At 47.2% G+C, this 14,322-nt stretch overlaps 1 protein-coding gene across 3 annotated transcripts in view; it reads left to right on the top strand.

Annotated features, from left to right (window-relative positions):
• prkcz (protein kinase C, zeta) overlaps positions 1 to 14,322 on the top strand; it is a 52,849-nt gene that overhangs the window by 14,826 nt on the left and 23,701 nt on the right. Inside the window, exons 1-2 of one of the 3 annotated variants that reach the window (XM_029156082.3) lie at positions 2,717 to 8,038; positions 13,202 to 13,287. In XM_029156082.3, coding sequence (XP_029011915.1) covers positions 8,002 to 8,038; positions 13,202 to 13,287 — 123 coding nt within the window. In that variant the 5' untranslated portion in view covers positions 2,717 to 8,001. Of the gene's footprint in view, positions 1 to 2,716; positions 8,039 to 9,990; positions 10,215 to 13,201; positions 13,288 to 14,322 lie in introns of those variants that run through there. The other 2 variants (XM_029156081.3, XM_029156080.3) reach the window with 2 other exon arrangements.

Consider the following 14,322-nt stretch of genomic DNA (forward strand, 5'->3'; position numbering starts at 1 on the left):
CAGAGCTACAGCAGGTCAGTGAAGTGCTTTGCTAATAAAGCTGGTATTTTGTTAAAATCCCAGCTGAAACACACCAGTGAGCTTTTAATCTGACGGGTTTTCCCTTCTTTTAAAACTCACTCTCTCATTTAGTCTCAGAAGAAACAGCATTTTTCACCTTCTGGTCTCGTGGTCTAAACATTGTGTATTCTCTGTTGAGGCGATAACGCTCCGTGTTGGTTCCAGCTATTCCAGATGTGTCCATTCAGCCGCGTGAAGGCCGCCGTTGCTCGTACAGTGTTGTTTTTAGGGCAGCCTTATTTTTAGAAATGGAGCTGGTGAAGTAATAGAAGCACCAGAGGCTGTTTTCCCTTCCCTGTGTAGAACACACTCATTAGAATGAAAACTAGTTTAGCTTACAGAATAAAATTGTGTGTTAATGTTCAAGCGTGTTCTTTATGAGGTGTAAATTTAGCATCTTAACACATTTTCGCGCCAGTTTAATCAACATATCTGGGTTTGTGATGTCACTTCCTGTCTCTGGTTTGTTTACGGCACTTTTTTTTTAAGAACAGCTGTTTGAACGTCGCTTTCAATGTTGCATCACGCATTGTGATGGTTGCCATGACTCACAGTGACATTATTTCTGTGTGTGTGTGTCATGTCAGGGTGACGTGACGCATCCTGGGGCTGGTTCATGTCAGGTCGCCTCCTCTAACACAGGCTGAGTCTCTCAGAGTTTCCTTATGACACGACCTGAGTTAAAGTAGAACTTGAACTTCTTTGTCTTTTGGATCAGTCTGAATTCAAACAGACAATTGGTTCACGTAGCAACAAGTGTGAGCTGATACAGGAGCAGAGAGAAGCTCCTTTATCCTAATTAGTCTTTCTTTTCTTTCCTGAATGTGTAGTTTTACAACAGTGATGCTAATTCATTTAATTGTTATGTATTAAATCCTTACAATGATCACGACTTGGCTAAAGGTTTTATTGCATAGTTTCACATTCTTACTCAGCTCTTCTCTCACTGAAGGAAATCCAGAACTGAATGATATGTCCGTTACTGTATGTGCATACAACGTAGTCAGATTCCACAAAGAAAGTAAAATGATTCATCACCGCTCAGCATTTAGCACATCTGTCCCAGTGTTTCTGTAGCAGCTCCGCGTCTCCTTGGAGAGAATGCAGACGCCATGTGACAGATGTCATCTGTGGTTACAACTGGACGCCCGTAATCCTCAATGCAGCTCTTGACTTATGAGCATTTCTTGCACCAGAAATAACAGCGGCGATGCGATGATGTGATGTGGGTGAGCTGTCGGGCAGCAGCTCACCCACATCTGCTCCTTCCCGCTCATATCTGTGCAGCTGAGACTGTTTTTGAGATGAGTTGCGAGTCGTTGTCAAAATAAGACTTGACAGCTTTGACGTGGCAGTTTAACATCAGAGTGGGATCGTGATTTCTGCTCCCCGGTGGTCGTGTTTCTCTGGTCATTCGTCTGGTTTCAGCAGCAGGGTGTAGCGTTCAACACGCTCTGACTCAATGGTAGTCTTGTTGTGACACAGTGACATACTGTAGCAGAGCACGATTGTTCTGCCTTCAACCCAAACCTTGGTGATGCATTGTTGTTTAACTCAGACATAAGTAAAATAAGCTTTTCAGGAAAGAAACCACTGCATTCAGTTTATTTGTAGTCTATGTCTACAGTAGATTTATTAGGCACAGACAAGTGCAGGTGTGAAAGATGAACAGTGTGGATTTAATATCTCCTATTTATTTTATTCCTAGTTTCAGAGACATTCTACTGTTCCTGTCAAAATCCATGAATGAACCAGAGGAACACTGGAGTACCTTGAATGGCTGCAACCATCCATGTGTCAGTGTTACAGTCTCCAGGGGCAAATGTAGTGAAATGGTGTCTAACAAAAGCTTTCGCTGCCTGTGCTGAAAAGCTGTGCATCATCTGTAAGAAGATTAAATACACAGATCTGTCCAGCAGACCTCATCAGTCTCCTTTAGTGCGTCAATGATAGCGAGCGGACCGAGCGCAGAGGGCGACCAAATGGAAAATGGTTCCACGCGGCCCTTCTCGCGTCGGCTGAAGCAGCTGATGTGAAGTCACGATGGCCGGCTCAGCGTTAGCCGTCGACAGGCAACGTGTCCAAACACCCCAGCGCTTACACACCATCCATCACACCTCTGTTGAGTCTCCACTCAGGCTCTAAATGATGTTCATGGATGCAGATGAGCGTGATTCTTCAGCGACCACAGTGTAAAACGAGGACAAACCCGCAGGTGGAGGCGTCCAGAGCAGCAGAGCGTGATGACGTGCAAGGCGATTAATAACCTCAGTCATGAATCAGATGATGTCTGGACAGTGAGGCTGAGATTCCACGAGCTTTCGCTGTCTAATTCCTCTATGGACTGAGTGGGAATTTTTCCAAACGTGGCAGGATTGTGTTGATTTTTGACACTGGCAGAGCCGCCTCGCACATGCAGTGGTTAGTAGTACTGCTATACCATGAAACAGCCTTGAACTTATTAAGCAGATGGTTTGGTCTCCATCCACTCCTCAGGGGCTGAGACGCGTGTTCACGGGTCAGCCTCGCCGGCCGTCGGGCTGCAGCTCGGTTCTAGCCCGGCCTGTGTTCACTGGATTTTATTACATCCCACCATGTTTTCTTTAAATCCCACAATGACGGAAGCATTTAGGTGGTGCATGTGTGACTTTGTGCAAACACATTCCTCAATATTTTAGCAAATATTAACAGAGCCAGTCTGGGTTTCTCGCACCCACAGCGTCAGGATGTGGCAGTTGAGAGAAAATAGTCACAGTCATAGCCACGAATGTGTGAGTCTCATTTAGTTTGTCTTCTTGATTACAAACTACACTGTCCCTGCCTTGGCACATGCCTGTAAAGTGGGCCGGACACGTGCTTCCCTTCTGATTAAAAAGCCTTAGCCCGACCTTTTCACTCCTACACTCTTAGACTTTGTCCTGTTAAAAAACAGTAAAGTACAGGCAGAACAGTTGCCATTATTTAACTGTAGATTAACAGTGCTTTTATGTAGCTGAAATTTACAGTTTAGTTCTGTTTTTGGAAATACAGCATAGAGATTGACACTACTTTTTACCAAATCATTGCTAGCAAACATGCGCAAGTACAGGTGCACATAGCAAAGGTTCAAGACAGTGTAAATTTAAACTTACCATGAAATTTACAGGGTGACAATAAGAAGTCCAGTGCCAGTTTATAATGTCACAAATTCCTCTAAAGAGAGAGAAAAATTACTACCATTCCTCCCATAAGTGCTTTTATCTTTGAATTTGAAGACATCCCTGCCTAAACCTTACATCATTTAGCAATTGTAAAGATCTACACTCGTCGTGTTCATGTTAAGCTTGTTTGTAAATGTGTTGCACTTTACTAATTCCAACAAGCAAAAAAAGCCACTTAAATTGACGGATGAAGATGAGGGAAAATTCAAAGTGGATGATTTTCTCAATCATGTGGGCTTACTAGTTGCTTGCATCTCCACGATGCATTGCAAACATATTGTAAAGTACTGTTTTCTCTCTTTAAAGTATTAATACTGTAGAAAACTGGTAAATGACATTTCACGAAAATGATTTTATATGTGAATTGCAGCAAAGTCTATGAGTGTATCCTGTCTCTACCTGCTCATGTAGTTTTCTCATCTTCTGCCGTGGGAAGTGTCTCTGGGGAAAAGCAGCTCCGAGAGGCACCTGAGTCCACATTGATTTCCGTTCGTTGTGAAGTTGACATGTAAATAGGAGCAGGAAAAACATGGCGTTTCAACTTGATCTTTGACTTGGAGTCTGGCAAATGAAGTAACAGAGTTAAGAGCTACGGCAGGTTCACAGAACCTGGGGAGAGGTTAAAGTGCTGGTCAGCAGCTCCCAGTGTCGGATGGATGAATGCACCAGTCATCATTAAAGGGCTCAGATAATGTGCTGGCGTCACTGGATCAAGCTGAAGAAATGCATGATGGTTCCCCTCAGCAGGCGACAATGAGTAAAGTATTAAAGCTGTTAATAAAATCTTAAATTCTCGAAGGTCCTATTCAGGCTCAGTAATTTTCAGTAAATAAGCATCTCCACCAGGAGAAACTGAAGAATGTTGTGTTTTCATACCACTGGTTGATCACAAAGCCTGTATATTTTATCTCCAGCGGCTTTAAAGCTGTGGTGCAGCTTCAGTAGCTTTGACGACTTTCTAAACCCAACAGATGGAGAGGTTTGCAGAGGAATCAGCCAGGAAACCTCTCGGTAAATCGCCTGAGTTGAGCTGAGAGCGTAGATCAGCATCTTCTGGTCCGTGTGTAACTGCGTGAGCTTCTCAAATACATTTTCTGGCAGCTGTGCAGTGAAAATACTAAATAGCTCCCAGAAGCTACATTAGACAGCTGCTGAAGTAAAAGACCTGGTTCTGGTCGTTTCTCCCGGGCCAATCATCCTGTTATTGCCTTTTTAAAGGTCCAAAAAAATGACTTTATCTGCTTCGGATGTTTTTGGGGGGACGCATGATCCTACCACAGCATACGCAGGCCTCAGCCTGTAGCTGCTATCGCACCTCGGCTAATGAGTCGCTCCCTCGGCCCAGCGGCAGAACGAGCCCCCGTTCATGTTAGCGTGATTGATTTTTCCCTAAGAAAAGCTTAGTTTGTGATTAGGTTTTCAGTTCCCTGTGTGCGTGCGTTGGTGTAACGTAAACGCCCTGATGTAGCGCAGAGGACTTCCTTTTGAGGCCAACTAACTAAACACTGATACTGAGTCAAGCTCTAAATGAACTCTCTTTAGTCCAGTCGGCGACTGGGACGGAGCGGTTTCACACAGTAGATTAGAATGTGACTCAAACAGCTCCTGTAACATCAACAAAGTCAACAAAGACGTGCTTTAATTCCCAGACGCCTGTGTTTCCCTGACTGGGTTGAAAGTGAACCAGTAACATAGCAGGTGTGTCGTCCTTGGAATTTGGGTCATACTGTATCACCCAGATGAAGAAGTGAAACCTGTCTGCTCCCTGTGAGTTTAAGGCAGATCCCTTTCTTCCTGATAAGCGATAAGAATTGGGGCATTTTGCACAAAGACAATCCCTCCGCTGCAGCGCTTTGTTGGATCCGTGAGTCGCCCTTCTTTCATATCGTAAGCTCCTTTTTCTTCTGTGGTACATCTGATGGGGTCACCCATGCAGCCGGAACCTCTCGGGGAGAAGCTTATGAGCTTACAGCGCGTTGAACAGTTCATGTAAAATTTAAAGGGGAGTTTTTCGCTCTCATAACGAGGAGAGTGACTCAGACGTGGAGGATGACAGGAGCCGCGTTATCCACCAGAAATAGGTCTGACACCTGCAGGGAAGACGGCCTGCACCACGCGGACACGCTGGGACACGGGAACATTTATCCAGATTTAACGTGTCTGTTATGAATTAAACAGTAAATGTCAAAGTGGAAGGAGCAGCGGTTACACAGCGCTGCAGCTGCAAGTCCTGCTGTGACTATTACGGACGACGTGTTATTTGCAGTTGAGGCGCGCGCGCTAATGGATGATTGGTATCATGAGCCCACTTGCCTGAGCTTTCAAGGAAAACACAGATTAGTCATGATTTCCGAGCGAGCGTTTCTCGTCGCAGACGTCGGAGCAGCTGGTGCCGCTCGTCCGCGCGCAGAACGCTTCGTGATCGGATCGGCACAAACGCGCGGCGCGCACAACAATGGTGCCGCTGACGCCGGCCTCTGAGGCTGCACGCTAAGCTCTTACATTCAGCCGAGGCCTGCGAGCCGCTGCCCTACTTTCACAAGCCCCTGCCCTGGTGTTTTCTCCCTGCCGTCCTCTGCCCTCTTGCTTGTTTTACGGCCTGCATCCATCGCTGGGTCGTCACCATCATCATCATCATCATCATCACCATCATCTTCTTCATGCATCCGTCTTTCAGCCAGCTTTCCTCTGCATCGTGCATCATATGAGTAGGTCACTTTGTTACTTTCGATACTGGGAAGTCAGAGCATTTTGCACCCAGCTCTGCAAAAATTTTTCTTTTATATCAGGATTATACCAAACATGAGCATGTTGTTGTTTGTGTACAGTTTCACTCCAGTGAAGATTGGCGGAGCATGAAGACGCCATTAGTGATACATCCCCTTTATTACATTTCAGCACGTATGAGCTATGTGATACCCAGGAAAGGTGTGCGGTTACACTGATCAGGTATTCACACAGTAGAAGCTTCACGTGCCCTGTTGTCTGATATCTGTCTGTATTCAGTGCCGTGAATGTCCTGCTGGCAGCTGATGTTCATCATTTAATATTTATAACTGGAACATCTTGTACATTTTTCACAGCTTTGAAATCTTTATTGGTGCATGTGCATAAAAAATGACAAGACGCGACAGAAACCCAAGGATGATTGATATAACACCTTGCTGTGGTGTGTTCACTGACCTACATTACAAACATGGATTCCGGAGTGGGAGGGACCATCACGTGCAGCATGCAGGAGATACAGTAAACCTCTGGTGTTTGCCTGACAGTTCAACCTCCAGCTCTGGTCACTGGTCCATTGTCTAACACCAAATTCATGAGGAGCAAGTAATTCCAACGTGCATGTGAAGTATGAGAAGTTTTAGTGCAAGCTGCAGGGGCTTGTTAGGGGGAAATATTGCACAGTAATTGGATACTGTAGGAACAAGCAACAGAGGAAATGCCTTGTTCTGCTTATTGAGCCAGTGGAGACGTTTCCCAAGCGCCCTCTGCCTCCGCAACCATCCGGCCTGCTCTTCGCCAGCCGCTCCTGGCCAAACTGATAAAGTAGAAGGTTCCCGTGATAAAGTGGTGAGCCCGGTCCAGAGAATAAAGCCTCCACCCTCACTGTGAAGGAATGCAGAAAATGCTTGCACAACCTCCCTAGTGTTGCAACTTCAGTCAAGTTAGACATTAATGTGTCCAAGTCTGAGTTCGGCTGAGAGACGAGGGAGAGCTCTAGGCGCGCCCGCCCTAAAATAATCAAAGTTTTTCTGATGGAATTTATGGAGTTTAATCTGTAAAGCACGATTTTCACTGGAGGAATGCTTGTAGTTTCACTTCATCTGGCTGGGTGGATTTACACAGTTTTAACTTTAACATACCTTTGACTGAGTTTAGGCAAAGGGAAGGGGTGGTGTCACACAGTTTAAGGTCACATTTAGGGGAATAAAGATGCAATCCAAGAGGATTTAGACCAGTTGTCACGGCAACAATCTGCTGTAGCAGCCAGTGGCACAAACACAGGTTGTAACAATTTCTCTCAGTGGGACTAAATCAAACTAAACTTTACATGATTGACTTTGAAGAATCACATTCAAATTTAGTGATTTGCTTATTATGCAGATCAGTAAAGACTGACAACTAAGACTTGTCTGAACAATCCCAGCAAGGCAGCCACGGTTTGCATCCATGTGGTGCAGCATGTCAATAATTGTGACTGAAGGGTGATGCACAGAACTCTCGCATCCAAACCCGAGGGAAGTCTAGCTGTTGTCCAGGACGTGCTCCAAAAGGCACTGCACAGCCACTAAAAATAGTCCACCAGGTTTAAATTTAGCTTTAAGTGTGCAGAGGTGCTGCTCTCGGATTCAGAGCCACTTCTGCCATCTTGTGGGCAGAAATCTGCAAATGCAGTGTGAAATCAATGATCGGTCATGTGGTTAAAATCCCCGAGCAGGCAAGCGCACGAAGGCGTCCTTTAAGAGGAGGCTGGACGCTACATCTGTGCTTGTTTGGCTTTGCTTGATCGGAAAGAGGTGACGGTGAGGGTGAAGAGAAGCAGCCTGGAGGTGAGGGAAAGCAAATAAGACAGGAAGCGGAGGAGGCGGGAACAGCAGCGCGACGCGTGCACAGTGAGCACAGGAGGAGGAGGAGGAGGAAGAGAGGATGAGGACAGGAGCCGGGGAGGAGGTGCAGGACGCCAGCGTGAGACCCGGACCGTGAGGACGAGGGGAGACGTGACGCTTCAGCCGGAGGGATGCTGCTCACGCTGCTTTTCTACCTGCGAGTCAAAGGTAGGGCCCGCGGGGTCCGCAGTGGGATCCGGACGGCGCCGGGTCACCAGAGGTCGCACAGAGGTTCTGTAGCACAGAAGCTGGGTCACTCGGTCTGTTTGTCCTCGCATGAGGGCAGCGGGTCGCACTGATGAGGTGTTCCAGCACTAATGCTTTTGCTGCTCGACGCGTGGTCTGGATTTTACAGTGCACTTTGATTTAGGAATCACTTAGTTGTCGCTAAGGAGTCGGGTTTTAGTGCAGCAGGGGAGCAACACAGGAAACAACATCAGGCGTGCAGCAGGAGACATGAGGGAGAGAACGCGTGTATGTACCGTATGAATGAATGCATGATTCGAGGAACTAGTGTAAAAGTGTTCTGGATTTCCTGCCCTGTTGTAGCTCTGGGCATCAGCGTTTTCCTCCTGCCGTCATCATCTGCGTGCAGCTTCTTCCCTCTGTCACTGAAAGCATGCCAGGCTCTCCTCCTCTCATCTGCCTCCTGTCAGCTCGTGGCCCTCGGCCTCTCCTGCCGTCATAGACTCTGCTGGTTGGGATCGATGGAACCTGTTTATGAGCCTCCGTCTACCTGACTCCTTCAAGTAGTGGCTATTAGCAACATTAGGATCAGAGCATGTCTCTCTGCATGTGGATCTAAAGACCCTGCGGCTTTGCTTCATCCTAACCCACTCTTACTACAGTACATGCTGTAGCGCTGCAGTCATGAAAGTAGGTTAGTTTGAATTGTAACACTGAGCCACAGAGTGTGCAGCAGCATGAAGTGCTCACTCGAATCACTTAGTAGCTGATTTTAGGTTGGTTGGACGCACAGTACAGCTGAAGCCTGGGTCACAGGGAGAAAGAGAGGCTTCACCTCCAGTATACTGAAATGAAATGTAAAGCATCACTTACATTTTGTGCTGTGGAAAGCTCCACAAATGACCTGAAGCTAACCTTCAGTTGATATCATATATTTATATAAGTTATATAATAACTCAGGAACTTCTCATCCAATACATTGAGTACTTTATATATACACACACAAGTGTACTACAAACACTTTACTGTCTGAATTTTCCAGATTTTATTTATTTATTTATATTCAACGTCAGATGCCTGGTGTGATTCTGGGATTTCCTAGCCATGTGCCTTTGTTTCTGGTATTTTATTGACTGACTGACTAAATTCTTCATGTATTACATTTTGTGGCTGCTGGAGTGTGGTGGCGTTGTTTATCCTCGCTTGTGTTTCATCGGTACAGGACGAGTTGCAGGTGCTGTATAGATTCTTCAGATGATTATGCAACGTCACCGATGACACAAACTCTCCCAGATCGATGCACAGCTTTGTTACTGACTGTTTCTCTGGGCTACTGTCCCGACCGCTTTCCACCTGTGAATAATCTTCCTTAATAAGTGTGTTCCATAATAAGTGTGTTAACCTTGTGTCAGTGCTGAGTAGCCGCTGACTTGACTTTGAGTGTTCGTCCTCTGGTCTTTGTTTATCGCAGTGAATTCCTGCAGGATTTTGTCAGGGACATTCTGAGGCCTCACATCACACTCTGGTGACTCCTCCGGATTAACAGGACAGTTGATTATATGCTTCATTAAGTGAAACTAAAGTGAGTCACAGCCTTATTGTGCGTCTCATGTCACAGAGGTCAAACAGTGTGTAAAGCGCACTTCATGGATCCTTTGGAAGCAGAGGCCTGTAATAACCTTGCTTTATGTAACAGCTCCCAACCATTTGTAGCTGGAACAGCGCGTCCAGAAAGCCTTGCACTAGTGCAGAGGTGAGGAAGCTGCAGGAGAACAGGCCTCTCTCGACTAACACACGCCCCCCCCCCCCCCCCCCCCCCCGCGCCCCCCCACCCCCCCGATCGCTAATTGCTGCTCGTGCTTTGATAGGGTTGAGACAGTCTGTTAATGAGGTGGCTGCTCTCTGTCTTTTTTTAGTTTTCGTCTATTTGCGGGAGGGGCCGGTGTCGCTAGCAACTCGCATTCCACCGCTTTCCTGTGAGTGAGAGAGAGGAACAATGTCTGGAAATGAGTCAAGCCCCTGTAAATGTTGACCTGGAGAGACATGGTGGTACCACCCCACTGCTCAGCGCTGCACGGCGACCACAGTGCAGCAGGAGGTCTCGCACCCGCCGCCGGCAACATGGCAGGACTGTGCGCCTTGGTCTTTGCGTCTGGAGGTGTAGTATTGTGCTTGAACTCGTCCTCTGACAAAAACGCTTTCACTTGTCTCCTTCGTTTAATTCACTTTGCTCGTTCCGGCATCTCGGCGGAGAAATGGGGCAATGCACCACTCGTCCCTCCACCGGTGGGAGATGTTGTAATAGGTCATCTCATTGAAGGTCTGCGAGTCGAGTCTGAAGCAGCCGAGCTTTGGTGGTTCAGCGTCTCTTATAGGCTGAAGAGAATTGAGTTTTAATCGGAAGCTGTAAACAAACCCTGCTATAAACAGAGAGGATGAAGATGAAGGTGTCAGGATGAAGCATGGGCGAGGAAGAAGGAACAGCTGAGGCTGGGAAATCCCACGGGTGTATTTATGGTTTGGCGTTAACAGAATTTACATAATCGTTGACTGGTCTTAATGAAGCCACTCTTTGTTTATTAGCTTTGTTGCTGACTGTTCGCCTGCGCTCTCGCGTGGCTTCGGCTTTGGCTCCACTTCCCCTTCCCTGCAGCGACACCCTTCCTCTCGCCGTTCTAATTTGGTGACTGTATTTACACATCACCACACGCCAGCTCCGTGACAAGATGCGCCGTCCCCCGAGGCTGCAAGTCGAGCCAAGTCGCTCTGTTGCTATTTACAACCAGCTTTGTTCTTTGAGTTCAATATGTGCAGTCAGCTCAGACTTCAAAGTAAACAGAAATGCAGGAATTAATTCATCAGCGCAAGCGTGAATCCATAATCCTACCTTCTAAAAGCTTTGCTTTCGATGGACAACTCTAAGTGGTAAAAAAACGCACCAAAGTCAATAGAGATCCAACATATGATCATTCTTTGTCACATAACTAGTATTTATTCAAGAGCAACAATGACGACTAATTTATTTAGTAGGAGACATATCTCAGCTGAACTCATGCCACCACTACAGAATATCTGTAATTCACAGATTCTTTCTGCAGGCGTGACTACTGAGGTCTCAGAGTGTAAGAAAGGAATTGCAGAGGAAACAAGTGGACAGGAGCAGACCGCTGCTCAACTCATTGCTTTAAAACACCCAGCTGCTATCAATTTTTAATGCCTCTGAAACCTTAATGCTTCTCAAATCCTTTAAATGTTTTTTTCTATCACATGAAATATTCACGACAGAAGCAACAATTGAAAATGAAGATGGCAAAGAAAACACCACGTGGTCTAATAAAGGTGTTTATTTAGCGTGTAAGCAGTGAATTTACCCGTTCATCGTTTCTACGCAGCCCGTCTGCTCCGGTTTATCTCAGTCTGGCTGAGATAAGTGCATGACACGGTGATATACTATATGCCTGCTCTATTTCCTGATCATGTTGTTAGTGAAGTTGGTGTATTAGTATAAACACCTTTATTTCTCTAATCCTAAAGACAGGAGAGTGCTAACTGCTTCTCTGCCTGCATGACAGTCCATTGGTATTCAAGCTTCTGTCGCTCATCTATTCATTCATCAACAGTCTGATTAAAGAGGCTGAGCTACATGTAGGAGCTGCAGTTTGTCAAAACATCTGTTCCAGTTAATTATTTAATGGTAGAAACTGCACTGAGCATCTGACGTGGGCCCCGAGGATGAGTTAACATGAAGTGTAGGTAAGAAACTGTGCGTAACCATGGAAACAGCGCAGACGGCGTTTTCCCCCAGACGCTTTGACTCGACGGGATTAGAGGGACTTCACAGAGGAGACCCTGAAAGGCAGGACGTCTCTGGGTGTCGCCCCGTGCTCTCATTCAGTTTCATCCGTCTCCTGGAGCCTCAGAAAAAAATCCTAGAAACACAAGAGAATGCGGTCAGAAAAGGCAGAAAGTAAAGATGATGAGAGCAGCAGCAGCCGAGGCCTCTGGCGATGCTGCGGCTCCATTTCCATCCTCGCAGCAGATTTGCTGCAGCGTTGCCCTTCCACAGCAGGTCATCTTCTCGCGTATCGAGTGTCCGCCTGAACAATCGGAGCAGAAATGAGACCACAGATGAGCAGCCTCAGACGTCACAGACGCTTCCACTGGCTCTGTTTCCACGCTAAGATTTACAGTTTGCAGTCAGTGTCATCCTGACATCCTCACAGCCACTGATAATAGCTTGGTGTATGGTGGGGCTGTGGCTGCCATAGCAACAGAGGCAAAAAGTGAGGGCATCACAGCCGCACCCATCACCAAAGTAGGCAGCCAGTCTAGAAACCAGTGCAGACAGGGGCAGGTACTGGGAGAGAGGCTGGTGAATATTTAGTGGAGTGGGAGTGGGAGTGGGAGTGGGAGTGGGGAGAGCAGCGGCTGATGCGGCGCAGCCAACCAGGTCACTTCATGGCACGGGAGATTGTTTTGGCCAGCAACACATCAAAATTGGCTGATGATTCATTAATAGCGCGGCAGCAGCATTATCAGGCAGGCGTAGACAGTAGCGTAGGTGTTTAAGGAGAGAGTGGCCCTCGCTCGCCCAGCCCTTGCTCTGGATCCACTCCCTTTTGAATGCTTTCAGACCTTTTTAATACACATCCCTGTGTGTTCAGCTCTGTTCCTCATAGTGAGCCACTGTTTGTGTTGTCCCTGCTCATGGTGCATCACATGCAGTACTTTTCTGCCTTTAGATATAAAATCACGGTTCCAGGCGGTGCTTGTTCACGCCCTGCGGTTTGTGATTCGCTGTGTCCTATTTCAATAGTTCCACTTTGGTGGTTCCTTCAGAGCAGAAGCTTTACTAAGCGGTAATACGTCCATTCATCACCTGCAGGAGCAGAAGGAGAGAGCGCTGGGAGAGGGAGTGGACGGATGTGTGTGTGTGTGAGCATGCGTGTGCATCGAACACTAAGCCTGACGCTATCGTCCCCTCACTTGAACTCGGGCCGGCACCAGCACCTTCGGGCCGGCTCTCCTTCCCTCTCTGCTGCTCCATCTCTTCCTCCTCTTCCTCCTCCTACCACCTTCACCCCCTGCTCCACACTCAGTCCTTCGCCATGCTGCTGCTCTACAGCCGCTTCCTCTCTCTCCTAGAATCGATCTACCGCCGCGGGGCCAGAAGATGGAGGAAACTCTACCGAGTCAACGGACACCTCTTCCAGGCCAAGCGCTTTAACAGGGTGAGTGGCTGCATCTCGCTCCAACACTCCCAACAACAGTGGCCGAGTGGGTCGGTCCGTTCAGCGGAGCCTGTGTTTTGCTGTTTACTGGGTGTTTACTGCTTTAAGTTGTAACCAGATGTAGAATTAATTGGAGGCGCTGAGCTTTTGCTGAATAATGTGGAACATATAGGAAACAGACAGAGCAGCAGGAAGACGTAGCATCACTTTGCTCTGTTGCTCTGTCGATGATTTGATCATTGCTTTCCTGGCAGGTGACTCACCACCGACTGCCCTGATCTCACCCTCACAGCAGATTTTAGTGCCCAGCTAGAACCTAATTAGTCAATGAGCTCAACCCTAGAACCACCCAGCGTAGTAGTGAGTCAGATGTCAGGTGACTTGCTGAGTAAACAAGACTCTACAACCAGCGAGGCCGATGTAAACAGACCCTGACCCACTATTTAACTGGGCACTGATAATAACCCACTGTGTCTCGTTATGGATTCTATCTGCTCTCACGCACCTGGATGCACATGCAGGCTTTTGTCATGTCTCTGCCAGGATGTTAAAGAGCTGCTCTGAAGCCTCAGCATTTAATCAGTTCTTACTCCAAAAAGCTGCTGCTCTGTCAGACAGGAGGAGGAACATTAGTGCTGCTTCAGGCCTTGAAAACCAAATGTGTAAAAAGATCAGGGTGCAGATCTGCTCAGCTTAAATCTAGACAGTGAGTTGTCGCTGTTTAGGTTTCTGGGTTAGTTAAACATGGTAAAAGACATCAGATTAAACGCTGATGCGTCGCTGACTCAGCACTTCCTCGACACAGCCATTACTCGATGCGCCGTGGAGCCTAGCTTATTCAATAAGACTCACGCAGGTACACAGCTGAACATTAGTGCTTCCAGCTAGAGCAGTGACCGTAATGGACGGGCTGCAGGGAAACAGGATCTGAAACCGTTCACATTAAGGCCAGGCGGCTGCTCGCGTGCTTCATGCTGCCTCTATGTCCAAACTCTTGTGAGGATGCTGATCTGTTTCACTGAGTCTAGACCGGGT

This window comes from Betta splendens, chromosome 7 (genome assembly GCF_900634795.4).
Source record: "Betta splendens chromosome 7, fBetSpl5.4, whole genome shotgun sequence".
NCBI classification, from domain to species: Eukaryota; Metazoa; Chordata; class Actinopteri; order Anabantiformes; family Osphronemidae; genus Betta; species Betta splendens.